This window comes from Gastrolobium bilobum, unplaced genomic scaffold (assembly GCF_033153095.1).
Source record: "Gastrolobium bilobum isolate Gb01-03AN ecotype WA unplaced genomic scaffold, APGP_CSIRO_Gbil_v1 utg15403, whole genome shotgun sequence".
Classification (NCBI taxonomy): domain Eukaryota; kingdom Viridiplantae; phylum Streptophyta; class Magnoliopsida; order Fabales; family Fabaceae; genus Gastrolobium; species Gastrolobium bilobum.
In genome coordinates this window covers 1-13,008 of record NW_026898870.1, presented here as the reverse complement: position 1 = coordinate 13,008, position 13,008 = coordinate 1, and the positions used below count along the sequence as shown (strand labels likewise).

The window sequence follows — 13,008 nt, the reverse complement described above, 5'->3', positions numbered from 1 at the left end:
GAAAAATTCCATATCCTTTTGATTTTAATCATTTATCTTGTTATTTAATGAAAAGAATGTTAATCATTTTTTATAATTTTAAATAATAAATATTTTTAATTAAATAAGTAATAATATAATTAAAAGAAATTTTATTTTAAGATAAGAATATCTAACAAGTTTTTTTTTCTTATGTAATATAATAATAGAAAAATAAAATAAAAATTCATATATTAATTTTGTTTTTCTCTCTCTTTTTCTTATTCTCTTATTGGGTTGGTATTGTTGTCAAAGTTTGGAACTTGATTGTACAAATAGAAACACGGTTGTCGTGAGTGTTGGTGGTTTTTGACCGATATGCCCCAAGCCGCCTCTCGTTTTCTTTTTCTGTAGTTGCCTCACAATCGCATCACACAAGCAAACACACAGAATCGAAGGGAACCAAAGGAAAACATACAATATGGATAGGGTCTTCTCTGTCGATGAAATCTCTGACCATTTCTGGTCGCCGCCGATCCCAATCACCGGCTCCTCCCCCATCGATTCGTCGAAGATGAATCGCAGTGCTTCAGAGTGGGCCTTCCAGCGCTTCATCGAGGAAGCTACAGCTTCCGCAACATCTCCCCCTTCTTCTTCTTCCGCAGCTGACGACGTCGTTTTCCTGGAAATGGAAGATCAACGCAAACCCGCGCCCCTACCAAAGAACGGTGCAGATTTGCCTAACGGGCCTCCTCCTCCTCCATCCCTGTCCGTTGATTCGGACGAATACCAGGCTTTCCTCAAGAGCAAGCTCAATCTGGCATGCGCTGCAGTCGCCATGACTAGGGTAATTCTGCTTTTCGTTTCTTCTTAGGAGAATGTGGAAAATCAACGATTCCATTGGCTTTGATTTGGATCTGTGTTGTTTTTGGTACTGGTTGTTGTGAAAAAATCCAAAAAACTTGGCTGCTTATTCATTTATTTGTTTAGTTGCATTTGGGGTTCTGATTTTTTCTGAATAATGAATGTTTGAGAGTAATTTAGTCTTAGCTAGGCTTTTCTACTTTACCTCTGAGCCCCTTCTTGGTTGTTATGCTTTCGGACTAAATTAAAAAATCTAAAAAGCTTAACTTCTCTACGGAAGCATGTCTTGTTAGGTGCAAAGGGTGACCACAATTCTCTGATAGTGGTAGGCAACTATTCTTGAAATAAAAATCTTTGGAAACAGCAAACAAGGCCTGTAGGGTTGCTCTTAATGTGAGTTTGCCCTTTTGTTTCCAAATGCAAAAAAATAAAATAAAATAAAACACTATATAACATATTGGTGCACTAAACTGACTTTAGGAGAAGTGAAGGTGAGCCTTGGAGCAGGTGCTGCTCAATGACTGGAAGGTCATGGGTTTGAACCTAAGGAACAACCTCCAGTAGAAATGCAAGGATAAGGCTACGCTCAATTGCCCCTTCTCTCGCAAAACTGGGGAGCCTTTGTGCAATAGGGTTTGCCCTTTATATAACATATTGATGCAAAACTATTACATAATTGAGAAAGAAATTAATATATTACCTATTTAGTATTTCCCGGGGTCTTGGCTGGTTGGCCCTAACTGGTATTAACCTTGTGAAATGAGTTGAAATATGACTTTATGTTCCTTCAACAAAATTCTGTACAGAAATAAGGATGAAGCATCCAAATAAAAGATCTACAATGGCTTCCATAAAAGGTTTTTATTTTTATTTTTTAAATCAAATATTTGTTGACATTGTCTTGTCTGCACTTCACCCTGGTTGCATTTATTTCTGGTCATCTGCATTTCAATCCTGCACTTTAAAATTGTATTTACTATGTAATTAGGTATGATATATAACTTTTATTCGGTTTCATTATTGGGTTACCGTTCCCCCATTTCCCTCATCTCTTCCCACTAAGAATTGAATCAGTACCTAATGTTTTTTCTGCTCATTGCAATAGGGATCTTTGGTTAGATCTCAAGATCCAGCTACTTTTCCTGACAATGGATCACAGCTGTCTAATCCTGCTCAAGTTGGATCCCAGCCTACCTTTAAAGGTTTGAATCGGTAAAAGTATGTGGATGTGTTTGTTAAAGTTTATGCATATGTGTATGAAAACATAGAAGATTCATTGAAGGAAGCATATCACATTTATGAAAAAAGTTTAATTACACTACAGGCTCAGTAAATAAAATCGAATATGCTGAATGCTGAATGAAAAATAAATTAGGAATTATTAAAAGTTGCATGAGTAGGGTGAAAGCATAATCTATGTAGAAATTTTGTTTTAATCAGAAAGCTTTTGCTCTCTTTTGTTGATCTATTTAGTCATTTCTTGAGCAGCTTTCGGGGTTGATTTTAACTCTATTAATATGGATAACACCTATATCTGATTATGTAGGATCTGGTCCTTCTGGAAATGACCCACCTAAATTGCTAGATAAAGATACAAAAGCACCAATTGGGATACCTTCCATACCTACCATGCAAAAGAAACCTGCTGTTGCAATCAGGCCATCAACAAGTGGATCATCAAGAGAACAGTCAGATGACGAGGAAGCTGAAGGAGAGACAGATGTGAATGACAACACGGACCCTGCTGATGTAAAACGAGTAAGGAGGTAACAATCAACTGAGTTTGTTATGGAAAATGCTAGTTCTTCTTGTATATACACTCAGGAATTGATAGTGATTGGCTGATACGACAAAGAACTAGTCAAACCAAAATTTGAGAAGAATCAAGATAATTGGTATTACTGAAACTAACCAACAAAACTCAGCAACATTTACGAGACACATTCTGGTAATTTCAATTACGCTAAGTAACAGAGAAAATTAAAAAAATGGAAATAAATGGCAGAACAACGATAGTGAGTTCCAGAAGAATTAGAGAGCCTTTGGTCTCTCCCAAGCCTAAGTTCCTAGTCCCATAGATACCCTTCAAAACCAATCCCCCCCTCTATTTAACTACTTCCATCTATATGATGCTCACCTCCCTTGAAACAGAAAAGTAATTCTTCTAATAACAAACGTTACTGACTCAGCAAGTCATTGAAGTTGATATCCCCTACTCCTTCTGTCATAGACCTTAATGTTGCTTGAGATCTTAACAATACTCTCCCCCAAAACTTTCAAAATGTGCCCAAGGTGAAGGTCAGCCCACAAAAAAACCCTCCCATAGGGTCCCATTTCTTGAAATGTAGGAATGCCTTTATGGAAGAAGTATAGTCGCTTCCTCTTGGATCCCTTTGAGCATCTATGTAGCTTGGGAAGTCATGACCAACAAGAAAGTAATCACCATGGTCATAACCAGAATTTCCTTCCAAAGTCATAACTTCCAAACACCCCACTTTGAACAAACTTTTTGTCTCTTCAAACGAAGGATCAAGTCTGAATAGTCCCTACAAACTTTTTTGTCTCTTCAAACCAAGGATCAAGTCTGAATAGTCCCTTCTCTCTTTCCTTCCTCAGTCGAGGGACATCTGCTTTTGCACCAAAAAGGAAAAAATTCTACTCACCATTCTCCTCCTTGATTTCTACATTAGCTCCATCTAAAGTACTATTGGAAGGCATCCATTCAAAGCAAATTTCATGTTGCTTCTACCACTTGCTTCCATGCCTGCTAATATGATGGGATAGTTCACTCCCAAGAATCAACACCTCTGCCATAGACGCATTGTTGCATTGTAATTTGAGACAAACACAGCCTTTGCATTAGGATTGAAATATATTAAGTTGAACTCTTGATCAACTCTTAGGGTAGAAACAAGCTGTAAACTAATTACATCAGTCGTAGCATTTTCAGTTTTAGGAAGCCCATGATAATTATCATCTCCCAAGCTATCAAGAAAACCTAGTATGAACAATGCACAATCTTGATTCATTTTACAAGACCAAAAATCTCTCCCAATTGTCGGACTTCCCAATACCATAAGCATTATCCCAATATGCTAGTCCCTCACACTTGCCAAGTTCCCAACTTAAATTGAGAGAACGAGTTTGCAAAGGCTCCACCAGAATCACTAATACCAACTGCATATATCCGAACAGTGTGCTTATTTGCCATAGTAAAGGGATAGCATAGGATTGATCTTGGATCCATTTTTCCGAAACTTTCTCCTCCTGTGGTATCAGCAAATAGAACAAGTGAGTCTTGCATTGGTCATTTGGGTTCCACCCATCATCGAAACCGAAGAATAGTTCCTTTTGCAACTTCCTCTTGGATCTCTTTTTGTGAAAATCGCTGCCCATCGCCCTTGCGTCTATGGTTTCCATTGCCTCCCGCTCTAGGTTTCTCAGTCTCCTTGCCAGTGGCAGTGCTAGGGTTGCTATGAGGGAGAGCTCTGTCTCTTGAAGCTTCCTGTGAAATGGGTATCCATTATTCCTAACATATTGTACTTGGGTCATCTTGACCTGAATTAATTCGATGGTTTGGGTTGTTTTCAAAGTGATTTGGGCTTGACACATTGCGTCAATAACGCGGCCCTGAGTTGCAACCCATTCTTGCCTCTTCTTCCTCTCATGACTGCGTATTGAAGACGTTGTCCTCCCCTTTGCGAAGGTGCAGATCTGGTGGCTCTGGTGGCTTCGGTTCAATTACCATTGGTGGTGACTGTTGTTTTGCCAGTGTATATGCTACCTTGGCTCAATTCTCTCTCTCATCCATAGCTTCCCTCTCCTTAATCTCCTTTTCCCCAACCTCGACCTCTTTCTCTCGTAGCGTTTCTCTTTTTGTTTTTGGTGACTCTAATTTATCTTTGTCTTCCAAAGACAGCTTTTCAGATTCAGGGATTCCCTCCGCATGTCAATAATCCACCCATATCATTCTCCTCGCCATAAATCTGTAATCATCTTCCTCTTTCTTCTTCTTTTTTTGTGGTTTCAGCCCTCCTGGTTTTGGAGCTCTTGTACCAATTGGTACAACCAAGAACTGGTGAAACCAAAATTTGAGAAGAATCAAGATAATTGGTATTACTGATACTAATCAGCAACACTCAGCAACGTTTATAAGACACATTATGGTAATTCGATTATACTAAGTAATGGAGAAACGGAAAAAAGGAAATAAATGGCGGAACAACAGTAGTGAGTTCCAAAAGAATTAGAGAATCTCGATTCTCTGGTCTCTGCCACGCCTAAGTTCCAGTCCCAGAGATACCCTTCAAAACTCATCCCCCTCTATTTAACTACCTCTATCCTATACGATGCTCAGCTCCCTCAAAACCATGAAGTAATTATTCTAATTGCAAACTTTGCTGACTCGGCGACAACTAGTCATGGAAGTTGATATCCCCTTTTTCTCCTTCTATCATAGACCTTTATGTTGCTTGGGGTCTTAACATTGGCCTGCCAGAAAAATTGCATCCAGTCACATGTCAGATCTTTGAAGTGAGAGTACTGCTGCTTAATCTATTTTTTTCGCAAACTGTGAACAAACTTTTGATGTGGTTGCATCTAGGTTCACTTAGAGCCCCTGCTGGAATTTTTTTTTCTTTTTTTTTCTGTTAAGCCCAGATGCAAACATGTCAGAACCTTTTGAAGAAAGGTTGTTAAATTACTCTTAAAGTGATTATGCTCCTCATAGTTTATATCGTAAGTTGAAAAAAATTTATATTGGCAGCAAGCTTAACTCATCTGGTATTTAGATTGGATTCCTTTTTTTACCCTGTTATTGTAAAACGCTCATGTGTTCAACTCACGGACAAATTGTGCTTTGGTTAATTCAATGCCTAATGACATTTATCTCTCAGGATGCTTTCCAATAGGGAGTCAGCCAGACGCTCAAGAAGAAGAAAGCAGGCTCATTTATCTGAACTGGAGACACAGGTGTGTATCTTTTATTTTAGATCTGACTTCTTCCTCCCCGTCTTCTATTTTTGTTTAATTGGGTAGCCCTCTCAATTTTTTCTGACCTTATATTATTAGGTTAACCAATTAAGAGGTGAAAACTCGTCCTTGTTAAAGCGCCTTACTGATGTAAGCCACAAGTACAAAGAATCTGCTGTCGACAACAGAGTATTAAAAGCTGATGTTGAAACCTTAAGAGCAAAGGTAAAGCCTTGCTTTATGTATTTACTTGTCATTAATTAAAATCTATTATGACAAACCTACCGGCTTCTTTGTAATAAGTTCTCTAGGTTTGGCTGACAAGCTGAGGAATGGAGCCCAACCAGGGTCATCTTTTTCTCAGTGGAGAGAAACTAAATTAAAAGGAAAGTAATATTGGTTTGTCTGTGTTGAGAAAGGTCTGACATGACATGCTTGTCATTTTCTTTCATGTTATTCTCATTTTTAGGTGAAGATGGCTGAAGAGACCGTCAAAAGAATTACTGGGTTCAATCCAATGCTTCATGCCATGTCTGAGATATCATCAATTGGCATGCCATCATTTGATGGAAACCATTCAGACACATCAGCTGATGCTGCTGTTCCTGTGCAAGATGACCAACATCATCACTTCTATCAACCCACATCTAACAATCCTATGCCCACCAGTCATGATCTGAGAGTCAACAATGGGCTGGGGGACATTTCTACAATTGAGAATGTGCAGCAGAACACTGCAGGAGTGGTAGGTGGGAACAAGATGGCTCAAACAGCTCCCTTGCAGCGGGTGGCTAGCTTGGAACATCTTCAGAAACGTATTCGTGGTGGCGTGGATTCATGTGGACCTCCTTCTAATGGAGAGCAGTAATAAAGTAGCTAAATATTGTGGATGATTTAATAGTAAATGAATTATTCTAAAATACTTCTGTAAGTTATAAGTAAAGGTCTATTCTTCTTGACTACATTTTTAATCAATTTGATGGAATCCCTGATGCTGGATTCAATCGGTGCACCGCATATTTATTTATTTTTGGATAAAATTAACGTGACCTCCTTTGGGTTTAACATTTTCTCAGCTTATTCCCTAATAATAATATTTTTTCATTAAATCCCCTTCCTCTTTGGTATGGCTTTGCATAAAACTTACTATTTTTTTATTTTTAATTTTTTGAAATCACGAGATATTGAAATTATGAAACTAATGATACAGTGTGTTGAAATTATGACTTGTGATTAAATGAAACGAATGCTAAGGCTACATAACAATTCATGAGCTTTAACCATAATACATTAGGTAGCACTAGACCACCCTCATCTATTGTAGAAGCTTCACATCCTATAACAATCAAACAGCCCAAAACCACTCATCGACTGGAGATAATGGATCAAACTCGAATGCCCGACATAATTTCATCCATTGAATCAGAAGAGCCACCTAAATCCACCTTCCCCCAGCATATCAAATCCAAAGACCCCTAAGCTTCGAAATAGCCTAGCCACTGCCTCACATCTTCACAAAACCTCACTGCCAAATCAAGCACATAGTCCCCCATCATTTAGGCCGTCCCAGCCCCTGGCATACACTAGAAACAACGCGTCAAAACCTTTGTTCTAACCCTTGACTGTTGCATCCCCTAAACTCACCAATCCACCATTCCCGTTGAGCATCCAATGCATCTGTGAACACCATTTTTTTGGTTACTATTATTACTATTATTATTATTATCATCTATATATTCTATTCCAAACACAGAACAAAAATAAAAAAAGGTATTAGCTGATATATTTAAAAGCTTGGTGGTCCATATATAACCATCCTCTCTTCGTGGAGAGCAAATTTGAATTACCAAAATTGGTAAGTAAGTTCAGTAATGAAAGTGCCGAATAATAGTGGGGCAACAGTGGTGAAAATTTGTCCAATTCCACACTGATAAAGCTGTGAATCTCATCCGTAAAAATTGCTAAACTCAGTTTATGAACACCATCCTTATCTTATCCAGAAAAAGTAATAAACATAAGAAGGGAAATTTCAGAAAATTCAAAAGGGCATGTCCAATGAAGATGGCTATAATTTCTCTTGGCCGTTGCCTCTCTTGAAGAAGACAAATATCCTTAGCTGTACATGCAGAGCAGTAGTTCAGCCACTTCAACGTTTGACACAAGGAAACAAATAAGAGCAGACAATTCTTCACAGTAAAACACCCCTCCTCCGTTGGGTACACGATGCAAAGGCTAAAAAACAAAACAAAGCAAAAGGACGGTTGAGGAAGAGTGTAGCACGCTGAAAATGACTTTGCCCCCCACTGTTGAAGCAAAAACAAAGGAGTTTAATGCTACCAAACAAAGTTATGCCAAAGAGAGACAAGCATTTGGAACCTACAGAAAGCACCTTGAAGAACAAATACCAAAGAGGATGGGTCAATGCTATCTCTGCATAAAAGAATAGCAGCATGCCTGACCACCAATGGGATGGAGTAGAGAGGAATCAAGAAATCACAAAAATAAAACTACGTTGATGAAGGACTATATAAACAAGGGAGGCCGGTTCAAAATGGGGATCGTAAAAAAAAAAACTTCTGGACAAGAGAGACCTTCATACAAAAGAGAGGAAGACCCCACAACCTTCTTCCATTTGGATTCCACAATCTCCCTCACGGTGAAAAAAAAAATTAGAAAACTCAAGATCTTATATTAGCCACCGCCAAGCCACCATGAAAGGTGTCTAGAAGCCATCGACCACCGGTCCAAACACCACAAGCACTGCGCGCCTCTGCACCTACCAAAGATCACAGGATCCACCCCTTTATACCAAAACCCCTTTGATGTTCTTGCATACTGGTAACAAAGCGCTTTATCCTTCTCTTTCTCTTTTTCTTCAAACGCTAGAGGTCTTGTTCACTTTCATGATATTTTAGTTGTATTTATCATTATAATAGTTATTTTCTCACTCTCTTTTTGTTTTCTATCATTTATTAACTATTATGTATGTTTGTCAGTTGGAACATAGCCGAAAATTTTGTGGATTCGTGGCCATAAAAATTTTGGCACCCAAATATTGGATAATGGACTATTACATACATGTTATGTAGGCCTAAACTACTTAAGGTGAATATTAAAAAATAAAAAAAAATAATTTTTTCTACTGCTTACATAGTTCTTACTCTGATTGCCCAAATATTTCAATTAATTATTTTTTTTAATCTTCATTAGTGTGGGTTTGCGCCAATTAGTTTTAGGAAAAGAACGTTTCTTGTCATGGCCCTTTTATGTTATTAAATTCCCAGTATGTGATCAATTCATCTTTACTTATCTCTTTAGTAATCCTCATTTCGATAAAGCTGGTCTAGCTATAAAAATAGGATATCATGATGCTGACAAGTCGTTTACTTTGAGAAAATTTTAAAACTCATAAAAAAGAAGGAGGAATGCTATGATTATCTACAGCATCAGCTTTCGTTTTTTTGTTTTTTTGGTAGATTAAGTAGCCTTCTCTCTTGATGTTAAAACAAATAATAAAAAAAACAAATAAAAATAAAAATAAAAATAAAAAATAAAAATAAAAATAAATAACCAAATTGTCCGTGTTTCCTATAATCCCTGTCCATGTGAATGAATGTTTATCTTTTTGTATTGGGTATGTATTTATTTATTTGTTGACAAAATAGGTTTAAATATTCTGAAAATTACAAAAATAAAATAAACGTAATGGTTGAAACGTTATCGCCTCTTATGTTACTTCGTTTATAGGTACTTGTTTGTTTATAATATGATATACATATCCACGGTGCAGCAATGTTGCCATCTTTCAATGTTTTAATGCAATGTTAACATCCACTTTGTGAAAGGAATATTTTAACGTTCTATAGGTTAGCTAAGCTTCAGCTTTTCTCGGTTAATATATATACATTCCCGATGCAAATGTTGTCGTACTTTAATGTTTTGATATTTTAGTTTTGCAATGTTGCCATCTACTTTAGATTGTTATGAAAGACAAATATTTATTACTTTAGCAAACATCATCTTTTGTCTCTGTCCATACATTACTATCTTTAATTCATTTTTTATTTCTTTTTTATATAAAAAAAATGATTATTTGAGTACCTTAGCTGGTTCGTTCTTAATTCACAAACTTTTTCATATTTTGTTCATTTTATGTTGTTAAATTATTTCATACTTATTATTTCAGTCTTAATCAGGTAGTTGATTTAAGAAATAAGTAAACTGACAAATCACTTATATTTATGGTAAATTGAGGTATTAGCTGAGATGTGACATCTTGCTAATCCTGTAATTTTTAAAATCATTTCGATTGTGACAATCCGATGATTTTTTTAAATTGTTTAGTAATAATAAACAAAAAAAGATAATAAACAATCATAGTTTCTATTTAAATTTATTTGACGTTGGGTTAATTTAGAAAATAAAGAATAATTATTAGTTAAAAAGGAGTAATTTAACCGTGACGGTTTGTTAACTCCACGTATTTCATTTCGGATCATTTTAACCGTGACGGCTTGATGATCTGAAACAAATCAAATTTATCATATTTTCATATCAATTTAAAACATATAATAATGCTAAAGTTACGCCTAAGGGTGATTTAGCCGTGACGGCTTGTTTAATCCTGCGTGTTTGGTTATGGTCCATTTTAGCCGTGACGGTTTGGTGATTCCAAATTTATCTAAAACTTTCTTATAATGAAACTTAAAACATTAAGATTTTCAACAAAGGGGTAATTTAACCGTGACAGTTTGTTAACCCCGTGTATTTTACTTTGGCTCATTTTAACCGTGACGGTTTGGTGATTCAGAGTTTATTCAAATTCATCACAAAATTCGTATTAATGAAAATAATTGCATAAAATTTATTTTTTTAGAAAAAGAGGTAATTTAGCTGTGACGGCTTGTCAACCCTGAGCATGATCAGAATTATTTTAGCTGTGACACTTGGTACTCCGAAATTTAAAACCAACCAACACACAAATATTATTAAAGAACGACGTAGCTTTGAATTCCTCACTGCACCTGAGGATACGTCGGAGCGGAACTCTTTCCGTCAAGCTAAAATAAAATTTTATTAATTTAGTCTTCTCATTTTCTAAATAATTATGTTTAGTTATTTTAAGGGATTAAGCAAATATTTTTAAAAAGCTATTAATAATTTACACAATTAATTTAAGGTAACCGTTTTAAACGGATGTGTCAGGGGTGCAGTGGGATTAAGTTTCCACCCTTCCTTGAGCATAATTAGATTCCCGAACCTTTGGTCTATAATTTTAAAGACCAGTTTGCAATAAAAGGTTTTCCAATTTTTCCGAAGTAAATAAAATTGGTGGCGACTCCATTTATTTTAATTCTTTAAATTTCGGGTCGTTACAGATGGCGACTCCACTGGGGACTTTAGAGAGTCAAGCCTGTTTTAATTATTTGTACAAATTCGTAATAGCTTTTATATATTTGCTTTACTTCCTTTTCGTTTATTATGTTGTTTATCTTTGTTGTTATGTTTTGACATCTATGAGGATTGGGTTCAACTTTAGAAAATATGATTTTTGTATTGTTGTACGCTTGTTCTTCAATTGTTTTGCAGATTGGGTAGTTTTAGATTTATGTGAAGGTTTGTATGCTCCCTCCACACACAACACCTACACGTTGATCACACACTATGAGTGGGGCCCTATACCCGGGTCTGAGTGAAACATAAGATAGGCTAGAGGTTGTGTAGTGGTAGCCATTTTGGATGTACGTCCTGTTTGGTTATTGCGAAAACCTCATCTAGAGTGTAACTCTTTCATTGTGCACCACATCTGTTAGTTCAACTATCGTTGTGGTCAACACTTTGAATTGAGATCTTAGCTCTAGAGACCAAAATTGTTAGGATCATAGAACTACCTTACGAGAGTTTGTCACTTGATAGAACAACCTATTGATTTATAAAACTAAAGTCATCCAGTTTTAGGATTAACCACTTTAGGACACAAAGGGAGCGTATTTCCTTCTCACTCTTTACTTCCATTCTTGCATCATTCAGCATTTTTAGCATCTCACATTGCCCATTTTGAACTCTTCCAGGGAACTTTGTTAGAGAAACGTTGATTTCCAGAGCTTGATTGTGAGTATCATTGATGGAAAATAGTATGGGATCACATCACGAGGAGGTGATACCACCCACATTGAAAAAGACTTTGCACCTGAAAGCAAAGAAGCCTGATACTGAAAGTTTGAAGGTTTTGGGTCGAACGTTGAAGAAAACACAACGTCTTACTCTTGCTAGGAAATATGGGGAAATTCTAGATCTATTAGAAGTTGATGTGCAAGTAGATGCAATCACTGCGGTTGCTCAGTTTTATGACACACCTTTGAGATGTTTCACTTTCCGAGATTTCCAATTGGCACCTACTTTGGAAGAATTTGAGCAAATTCTTGGCTTATCATTAGAAGATTTTGAGAAGCCATACCGCTACTTGGGGCACTACCCTTCTATGCATGCTATTGCTGACGTCTTAAAAGTTCCTGAGAAAAGCTTGCAAAAAAAAAGACAAAATAGAAATGGGACCGATGGATTTTCAAGGAAGTACCTGGAGGAGCACCTTCGTCACTTAGCTGAAATTGAAGACTGGGAGGCTTTCATTGATGTGCTAGCTCTCACCATTTATGGTATCCTCATGTTCCCAAATGTTGACGAGTTCGTGGACTTCGCAGCTATAGATGTCTTCTTTGCTCGCAAGTTTAGAGGTGAAAATCCTGTTCCTGCCATTCTTGCTGATGTCTACTATACTCTAAATTTTTGTTATGAGAAGAAGGGCAAAAGAATTTTGTGTTGTTTACCAATGTTATTCATATGGCTCACTGCCCATGTCTTCAAAAGAGGATACGAGATCTTATACCCCATCACTGAGTTTCAAAGATATCAGTTAAAGGCTAAAAGTGGTCATGAATGGACTCAAATTTTAGCACGATTGGATGAAAAAAGTGTCCGATGGTATCCTCGATGGGTTGAAAGAGAAACTTTGATCTACCAATGCGGTGATTTCCCTAATGTGCCTCTCATGGGTACCCGAGGGTGTATCAATTACAACCCATCCTTGTCACAACGACAACTCGGTTATCCTATGAGAAGAGCTCCCACGGAAGACATGATAGCTCCTTTCATTCTTTATGATATGAGCTCTGCACGTAATGAGTTACTTAAAAGAGTTCGAGATGCCTGGGATAA

The 13,008-nt window shown here is 36.9% G+C and overlaps 2 protein-coding genes across 2 annotated transcripts; both read left to right on the top strand.

Annotated features, from left to right (window-relative positions):
• Positions 1-297: 297 nt before the first annotated feature.
• On the top strand, positions 298-6,842 carry LOC133284886 (light-inducible protein CPRF2-like). Its single transcript, XM_061482013.1, has 6 exons — positions 298-805; positions 1,928-2,024; positions 2,369-2,588; positions 5,718-5,793; positions 5,893-6,018; positions 6,263-6,842. Exons 1-6 carry the CDS (start codon positions 440-442, stop codon positions 6,659-6,661), a joined length of 1,284 nt encoding a protein of 427 aa, XP_061337997.1. The 5' UTR covers positions 298-439; the 3' UTR covers positions 6,662-6,842.
• Positions 6,843-11,929: 5,087 nt separating this feature from the next.
• Positions 11,930-12,968, top strand: LOC133284882 (uncharacterized; the record flags this gene model as incomplete). Its single annotated transcript, XM_061482004.1, has 1 exon — positions 11,930-12,968. A coding segment is annotated over exon 1 (1,039 nt), but the record flags the coding sequence as incomplete, so codon positions are not given.
• Positions 12,969-13,008: the final 40 nt, after the last annotated feature.

Bases quoted from the DNA above. Each gene is read 5' to 3' on its own strand.
- LOC133284886 (XM_061482013.1), top strand. From the start codon at position 440: ATGGATAGGGTCTTCTCTGTCGATGAAATCTCTGACCATTTCTGGTCG. The intron at 806-1,927 runs GTAATTCTGCTT...TCATTGCAATAG, and splicing joins CTGCAGTCGCCATGACTAGG to GGATCTTTGGTTAGATCTCA. The intron at 6,019-6,262 runs GTAAAGCCTTGC...TCTCATTTTTAG, and splicing joins TTGAAACCTTAAGAGCAAAG to GTGAAGATGGCTGAAGAGAC.